Raw genomic sequence first — 8,661 nt, 5'->3', positions numbered from 1 at the left:
CGGGTTTGGCCCGAAACGGGGATGGGGATCTCTGATTTTTTCGGGTTCGGGTTCGGGTTCGGGGATTTTTTTAAATCCCCGATGTAGTTCGGGGCGGGTATGGGATTACTATCCCCATCCCCGAAATCCCCGAACCCGCCCCGAAAATAATATTAATAATAAAATAATAGTATTATTAGTATTAATAATATAACAATAATAATATTTTTTAAAATATTAATAATAATATTATTATTAATATTGATATTGATATTAATATTAATATTAATATTATCTCTAATAGTAATAGAGNTAATATTAATAATAAAATAATAGTATTATTAGTATTAATAATATAACAATAATAATATTTTTTAAAATATTAATAATAATATTATTATTAATATTGATATTGATATTAATATTAATATTAATATTATCTCTAATAGTAATAGAGAATAATAAGTTTTGGTTTGAGAAAATCTCCGAATCCGTCATCGTCTTGCCATATTAATATTTTTGAAACGGGGATGGGAGCTACCGAACCCGTTAAAGTCTGGATCATTCTTACGTCGTTCGGCCAAATTTTTATAACTTATAAACTAACTTTCGAGGTTTTTTTGCAACTCATAAACTGCTTCCTAGAAAACTAATCTACCCAATTAATAGTTATTAAAAATATCCAAGTCATCAACTAATATAATCCACTCCGGGTCCAGTACATCATGCTTGTTTTTACCTTGAGGACCCAATACAACTACTACAAAATAAAGACCGGCTTGTTTCAATTTCTCAACATTCACTTCTTCACCTCAACCATTTCCGTATTCATCAATCTTAGCCTTCAAATCACCCAAACAGTTCATCATGCTTGCTTTTACCTAAGGACCCAATACAACTACCACAAAATAAAGACCGACATATTTCAATTTCTCAACATTCATTTCTTCACCTTGTATTCATCAATCTTAGCTTTCAAATCATCCAAACATAGGCTCGATCTCCATTAAAATGCCTAAGCATAAATCCATCTTCCTCGGGTATGGTGAGATAAATTTTAGAGCAATTGAGACCAGTGAGCAAATAATACTCTGACAACGAAAAATTACATGCCTCTTGCGATACACCATAAACAAATTCATCACTCCCACTATTTCTACTTATCAAAGACAATAAAATTTGATTCGAATTCATATAATATTTCGCAAATCTAATTAAATTATCGAATTGATTTTGTTATACCAACTGCTCCAACACATTTTCATAAAAAAATGAACGTATTTTATCAGACATCTCAATATAGTGAGACCCCAATGTCAGCTTACACTCATAAAACTGATATCTTTCAAGTTTAGCGGGGAAATAAATCTGCAAAAAATAACAAAAAATTATTATTTAGTATGAAAAAAATGGAAAATTTGGGTCGAGTTTTTTAAATCTGGGTCGTTCTAGGTCGAGCTCGACCTAGACACATAAACTCGACCCAACTAAAATTGATATTAAATACTGGGTCGTTTGTTCGTTTTGGGTCGAGCATGACTTTTGCTAAAACTAATATTAAAAACGTAAGTGTGATTTCAAAAACATTTCTATTGTTTGCAATCTCTGGATCGAGTGTTTATGAATCTAAAACACGACCAGATTCATGAAATCTCGACCTTACACACAATCATATAAAATTTGGTTTTTTGTGTCAGATTCTGATATATGGGTCGTGTCTCTTTGAACGTGACCCAGATTCATCAAAACACGACCCAAAATGCCAGGGCTTGCTCGGGTTTTGATAATCTGGGAGTCGAGTTTTAGAACACGACCCAATTTCAAAAAATAAATCTACTGTAATAAGAATAACATATTGAAAGCTTTGTGGTTATACCAATACATGATCTCATTGTTTTCTCTTCCAACTCAATCTCGAAAGATTTCCTATTCATTATTCTCGATGTAATTAGTTCACAGTGGACTCGGAAATGGTGCTTCGTGGAGGTGAAGAACAAACCAAAGATGGCGCTTATTCTAGAATGCGATGGATTTGAAGAATGACAAGAACCCGCGAAGCCTCAAGAACGATCCAAGAAACTAACAGTTGGTTTAAATTTGTAAATTGTTTAATGTTTTGAATAAATTAAGTTTTAAATATTATTTTGATTAAATTTTGTTTTAATTATCCTTAATTATATTGTTGTGGTTAAGCTGAATTTTATTAACAAAATAATAAAATATACACGCTTCCTTCTTTTAAATTAATATGTATAGGAGTCCCGATTTCCTGGTTTCTCCATTATACCAAATTCAATGGAGAAAGAACAGCAGAGGTTGATTTGAAAACGATGTTTATTTCATTCAACTTTGTGTGCCTCATCCGTTCTTGGATATGTGTCATGAGTGGATAAATCATGTTCTTGGATATGTGTTGGATAAATCATAATTACTGTTTCACCTTTGAAATGTAGGTGAATGATCATTATTCATGTATGTCATGCGTTTATGAATGAATAGAATAGCATCTGCCATGCCCTCCTGCCATTTCTTTTCTCTTCAGTTTTATCGTCCGTTTTCTCTACAAAAGCCTCGATTTTTCACCTCAAATTCATTCTCAAATTTGATACTTTTTTTTGGGTAGGATTGGCTATTGATGGCTTCTTTCGGCTTCCCATCTCCGAAAATATCGCCTCTGCCAGCTGCTTCATTGCAGCTGAGAGCCGCTGACGGTCTGCCCTGCATGACATTATGTTCTAGATCAGATGCAAGATCGATGCTTCCTAGATTGCAGGTTTGTTGATTTTTTGTTTTTTGGATTATTTGAATGAAGGTCGTTTTGATTTGTAAATATTTGTTTTTTATTCGTTTTTGGAATTTTATGTTTACGTTCATAGCATGCACCTTTTTTTCTAATTGGCTTTCTTGATATTGTAATCATCTGGGGACTGGGTTAACTGGTATTAGTCGTGAATGATTTGTTGCTCGTAGCTATTATTTTTGCTTGCATGTTGAAAATTATATGCAGTTGATTAGAGCATGCTCTCATGAGCTAAACTTTGTTTCCTTTCGAATTTATACTGTGATCTTGTGTGAGAAGTCATCTGCCAATATAGATTTGGAAATCATTGTTATGACCTGACATCAAGCATGCATTGCATATCACCTCATTTTCGTATAATTTTTGTGCTTAAATGCCACTAATGCCTTTAAGATATGTGAATGATTGATTGTGCATCATCCTGCCTTGTGTCAGTTATCTAAAAAATGGATATGGTCTAAAAGCTTGCATTAGGGCTGAAGATTAAGTGAGGAAATACTCGAAAGATAATTCATGTGCTTGTATTACTGAAGTTTTTACCTCACTGCTCTCTTTTTTTTTTTCCATCAGGCTCGTAGCCAGAGCCTGTCGGATTCCTTTAAGTTCTGTGCTCAATTGAATGAGGTAAAGTGAACGCAGGTTTTAATTCTTCTTCTCCTTTTTAATCATTTGTCGTGATGTTGCCTCGAACTTGATCCAAGATTACTCTTTGTCAAGGTTTCTGTTGAGAAGTCATCGAATTCTATTCCTGCTGCAGAGGCATTGTCAATCAAAAAATCTGAAGAGAAAATTGTAGTTCCAGATGCATCATCTCTTTCAGTTTTTATGAGCCAAGTGTCGGACCTTGTCAAGTGTGTAAAGCATTTTTCGTAGACATTATACAACTTTCTGATTCAGTCTTGGTAAATTGAAATTTTGATTTGTTTTGATATGGTCAGGCTTGTGGATTCAAGGGAAATTGTGGAATTGCAGCTTAAGCAGATGGACTGTGAACTCGTCGTAAGAAAAAAGGAAGCACTGCAACAACCATCAATTGCAGCCCCTGTTATTAAACCTCCTCCTTACCAGGCTATGATTCCACCACAACTGGCTCCTGCAAATGTTCCTGTTCCTGCAAGTTCTGTTCCATCCGCTCCAGCTGCACTGCCGGTACCACCTACACCAGCAAAGCCAAAGTCATCACATCCTCCATTCAAATGTCCTATGGCTGGAAACTTTTATCGTTCTCCGGCTCCTGGTGCAACAGCTTTTGTTAAGGTTTGTGTTCATTTTTTGTTTCTGTATTCATGCATGAACTTTCGTGCTGCCGGCTTAGTTAATGTTGGTTTTCCACTGAAACCTGAGTTGGCTGTTTTGAATTGTTCGATTGAATAGTGCCTCTTGTAAATGTTCTTTATAATCTTTGTTTGTTTCCACTTTCCAGTTCTTACTTTGTCGACCTCAGCTCTAGATTATCTTTGATGTTCTAAAGTATAGTTGGTGTCATAGGCTTTAGTATTCATGCAAACTACTTCGTGCTGCCGGCTTAGTCAAGGAGAACCATTGTCCCCTTTGTGCAGAGGGTCTCTCCGCTCTCTTAACTTATGAGATGAACAGAGGAACTATTCTTTGGGAACAAAGTGGCCAGAAAAACCACAGAAATATATCACCTCTTCTTTGCCGATGACAGTTTTCTTTTCTTTCGAGCCACGGTTGAGGAAAGTGAAAAGATTCGCGCAACACTTCATAAATATGAAATTGCTTCAGGTCAGATTGTAAATTTTGGTAGTCTTACCATTTCTTTTAGTGCTAATGTGTCTTTGGAAATGAAACAATCTTTGAAGTTTTGGGTGTGCATTGCACCCTAAATCATGGTAGATATCTTGGCCTTCCTTCACTTGTGGGCAGAAATAAATCTGAAATTTTTGCATTCCTAAAAGAGAAGGCGTGGAGTTGAATGCATGGTTGGAGGTACAAATTATTATTTCGGGCTGGGAAAGAAGTTTTATTGAAGGCAGTGGTGCAAGCTTTCCCATCATGTCATGTGTGTCTTTCTTTGCTTATTTCTTATGTGAGGAGCTTGAGCGCACCATGGACTCCTTTTGGTGGGGAAAATCTTGAATCAATAATGGCGGCATAAAATGGAAACGATGGTTTCAAGCGCGATATTAACCAGAAGACAACTTTCTTGATGCATCTATAGGTACTAATCTCGGGTATCTTTGGATAAGTATCATGGCCACTCAACGACTTCTTAGACAAGGGGCTCGGCGGCAACTTGCATTACGTTGCTGTGGACTCATTGACAAGCTCTGCGGATGGTTCTTGGGATATTGATTTCGTCAAGGATCTGTTTAGTGAGCGAGATCAAAGGCTAATACTATCCATTCCTTTAAGCCGATGTGATTTTGAGGACACTTTGGTTGTGGCTTGATGATACCATGCGAAGAGTGGATACAAAATTCTTATGAGAAATCATTTGGCACCCCAAACAAGTTCTGGGATCATTCGGAAATCTGCTAAGGCAACTGGTTTTATTGTCTAATATAGAATGCTTAATATAAGGAATAATAGTTTGAAATATGAGTAGGTGTCTTATTAGAAGATCTGACAGATATATTTTCTTGAGACTGGTCAATCTGATTCATAATTAAACTGAATTTAATATTTTTAAGATTGTAATACATTTTCATGAATCGGATCGGATTGAATATTTGTTGAAACAATTTCACTTTTGTATTGAAATATATAGACTAGCAGCATAAGGATGTATAAATCTATTATTTGAAATCAATTAATATCTTATATTTTGGAACTATTAAGTGTGAAAGTGAATTATAAATTATAATATGATATATTAATACAAATTCTTCATGCCGAATATTGCAAATTGTTATTATCATCAAAATTAATAAGATCTGAAGTTGATTGACAATTTGGAAGATTATTGAGTAAAATATAAAGAAAAAAAAAAGTAAATATTTGCCACGGTTTTGTACAATATGATAGAATATAAACAAAAAGATACGAAATTGAAATAATTTAAGAACACGCATTATAATTTTTTTAGGGAGAACATCGGCTACCATAATGAGATTTGATTTTATTTGTAACAAATAAGCGTCCATTAAAACATTTCAAATTACACCTTTGGGGTGAGCTGGGGGAATTTTTCGTTTTTCCATGAGTTCGAACTCACGTCTTTCACGTCGCTCTCCCACGAGAAGAAGATGTTTATGTCATTTCACCCGAGGGTGACTCATTAAGACATTTGGAATTACTAATGGTTTACCAATAATTTACATACCAATATAAAACTTCCTCCATCTACACGTTAAGTGAATATGGTAAAATTTGAAATTTGAATCTAAACTACACTGGAATCCCTTTTCCTCTTAAAGGCCAAAAGTCGGGGTTGATTTTTGGTTGACAAGCACAAAAGAGCTAATCCAATACCAAAGACTAGGGAAGGCAGATGAATGAAAGATTGCTTCTTGTTGTGCATAATATCCCACTGCAAATTCACATCCTCGGGGTGCCACAGACTCAAGTGCACAGCCAGTGTCATTCGAATATCGGCATCGTGGGGTGCCTGAAGTACGTTCAAACACACGGGACAAGAAACCAGCGAACATTCTTCATTTTTTGTTATGGTGACTCGTCCTGCTATGGCTATGGCTTTATCTCGTAAAATTGTGCGGGTGGTGGGTCTAGAAAACTGTAGTTATCATATTAAGTGAATATTATCGATGATCATTTGTTCCATTTGGAACTTAAAGCAGACAATATATAAGAATTTCAAAATAAACAAGAACCGAAAGAGGATAAAGGACTCTGTGTGTACCTTTACCAAACTGCGAACCCACAACCATGTTTCACTCAGAAGCCTCATTTGCCTCCTTTATACAGAGTAACTAAAATTGCTTCCTATCTGGAGGGTGATATGATAAAGAAGTTTAAAGAACAGAAACTACGATCTGCCAGTAACTTGGTAGAAAGATAAAATTTAATTCACACAAACAAGTACTTGACCCCCTCCCAGAGCTGGTAAGAGATCAAAATAGAATCGAGCAACAAAGTGGAAGTATCTTAACTCGCAAAGGGCTTCTTCGGTACAGAACCGAAGCCTAGTGCAAATTTAAAAGGCAGAGACACGAGACAAAAAATACAGCAAAGATATGTATCTTTCCACTGGTATTGCTGAAATCATGCACCCTCTACCAGACTAAGGGTACTTTTGGCAGGGAAAACCGGGGTTAATTCGGAACATATATGTTTCAAGAATGAAATAAGATCCTTAAACTTGAAAGTAATCCATTCTAGTTAGTTTAGGCCTAAAATTTTCAGCTTGCTCCAGTTTTAATGAAAAACAACTCATACAACAGCATATTTTAGCTTGCTTGACAGAAACATTTAGCATATCCTGCTATCAACCACCAATCCACCATTTCATATCATAACATTATAATCAAATAAAGCAATAGGATTGTAAGATGCTGTCACAAATGAACATCTACAGAAGTTGAGACATTAAGTCTAATTCAATAAAACCGCGGCATTAACTTCATATCATTATCCCGTTTTTTGTTCTTATCAAATCACATTAAATTCTTATGAAAACAACAAAATCATCCACACAGCAGCGAGTCTAAAGCTCACTAATTAAAACAACAACTAAAAAATTTAAAAAAAAAAAAAGGCATTGAAATTTGGTGGCCAATGCATCAAATCTACGCCTTCACTTAAAAATGCAGATTAAACATCAAGATAAATATTAATCGGATTTGAAATACCTAAGATTCTTAGCGTTGGCGCAAAGAAAGTTGAACGGACGGGACAATGAGACAGCGTGCAGGAAAAGGAGTGGGAACTGGGAAAGGAGGAGGGCAAAGAGGAAAAGATGGAAAATATTTAAAAATAAGTATTTCATAAATTATATGATATTGTTTTTTTTTTTTCAAAAAAATATATTAGTCAGATTTTATTTTTATAAAAAAAAATATTGAAAGTACTTGAGATTATTTTTTATGTAATTATTGTTTGGATAACGAGTTATTTTTAAATATATATATATAAATATGTGAATTTTCAAATTTTGAAAACTAGACGTGATATGATATATTTTATTTATCAAAAACTTGTGTGAGACGATCTCACGGGTCGTATTTTGTCATACGGATCTTTTATTTGGGTCATTCATGAAAAAATATTATTTTTTATGCTAAAAATATTGTTTTTATTGTGAATATCGTTAGAATTGACACTGTCTGACATATAAAGATTTGTGCGACATTCTCACAAGAGAACTACTTATTTTATTTTTAATAAGAATATTTATGTAAAATTCAATTGATGTCAATATTGGGCATGCATACAGAACACATAATCTTGAGTTGTTTTTAAAATTTATTTATTTATTATGTTGCTTTTTTTTAAAAAAAAAATTATAATATTTTATATTCTTAAAATTAAGGATGATATGATCATCTTATAAGTAAATTTTGTTCTACATCCCTCGATTATTATAAAATAGTACAGATATTACATATTTACATATACAATGATTGAATTTTCTCATACATTCTCTTAATTTTTCTTCAAAATTTATTAGTGATAAAGAGAATTTGAATATAGAATCATATAATTATTAAATAAACTTCTTAAAATACTTTACAAAAAGCAACAATAATTTCACATTTGAAAAAAAAATACAAAAATTAAATTTCCAAACTTCAAACTAAATTTTTAAAATTTTAATTAACTTAAGCATGCATTCATAATCCGACCGAAAATTATGTTTTTCCCAGAAACAAAGCTTTTGCATCTAGCGCAAAAGGAACATTCAGAGATCATCATGTGTCTGTTAAGCTTCAAATTATTGGAATCAACTCGAAATGGTATTT

The 8,661-nt window shown here is 33.8% G+C and overlaps 1 protein-coding gene and 1 long non-coding RNA gene across 3 annotated transcripts; one reads left to right on the top strand and one right to left on the bottom strand.

Annotated features, from left to right (window-relative positions):
* The first annotated feature begins 2,529 nt into the window (after positions 1-2,529).
* LOC140974791 (biotin carboxyl carrier protein of acetyl-CoA carboxylase 1, chloroplastic-like) lies at positions 2,530-5,386 on the top strand. Of its 2 annotated transcripts, XR_012174870.1 has the most exons (6): positions 2,530-2,752; positions 3,350-3,403; positions 3,497-3,630; positions 3,718-4,036; positions 4,268-4,525; positions 4,637-5,386. XR_012174870.1 is itself a non-coding variant. In XM_073438278.1 (5 exons), the coding sequence occupies exons 1-5, from the start codon at positions 2,615-2,617 to the stop codon at positions 4,364-4,366; spliced, it is 744 nt and encodes a 247-aa protein (XP_073294379.1). In that variant the 5' UTR covers positions 2,530-2,614; the 3' UTR covers positions 4,367-5,386. The 2 variants fall into 2 exon arrangements, 1 of the variants encoding a protein (XP_073294379.1); XM_073438278.1 differs by having other exon boundaries at positions 4,268-5,386.
* Positions 5,387-6,011: 625 nt separating this feature from the next.
* Positions 6,012-7,675, bottom strand: LOC140974790 (uncharacterized). The gene is made up of 3 exons (XR_012174869.1): positions 7,552-7,675; positions 6,603-6,689; positions 6,012-6,476 (listed from the first exon to the last, which is right to left on the bottom strand). It is a non-coding gene; the product is annotated as an uncharacterized lncRNA (long non-coding RNA).
* Between the last annotated feature and the right edge of the window lie 986 nt (positions 7,676-8,661).

Source organism: Primulina huaijiensis, chromosome 4 (assembly GCF_012295235.1).
Source record: "Primulina huaijiensis isolate GDHJ02 chromosome 4, ASM1229523v2, whole genome shotgun sequence".
NCBI classification, from domain to species: domain Eukaryota; kingdom Viridiplantae; phylum Streptophyta; class Magnoliopsida; order Lamiales; family Gesneriaceae; genus Primulina; species Primulina huaijiensis.
This window is presented reverse-complemented; position numbering and strand designations above follow the sequence as displayed.

Excerpts from the sequence above, each read along its gene's own strand:
- LOC140974791 (XM_073438278.1), top strand. The coding sequence starts at position 2,615 with ATGGCTTCTTTCGGCTTCCCATCTCCGAAAATATCGCCTCTGCCAGCT. Across the intron at positions 2,753-3,349 it reads CGATGCTTCCTAGATTGCAG|GCTCGTAGCCAGAGCCTGTC; the intron begins GTTTGTTGATTT and ends TTTTTCCATCAG. Across the intron at positions 4,037-4,267 it reads GTGCAACAGCTTTTGTTAAG|GCTTTAGTATTCATGCAAAC; the intron begins GTTTGTGTTCAT and ends TTGGTGTCATAG.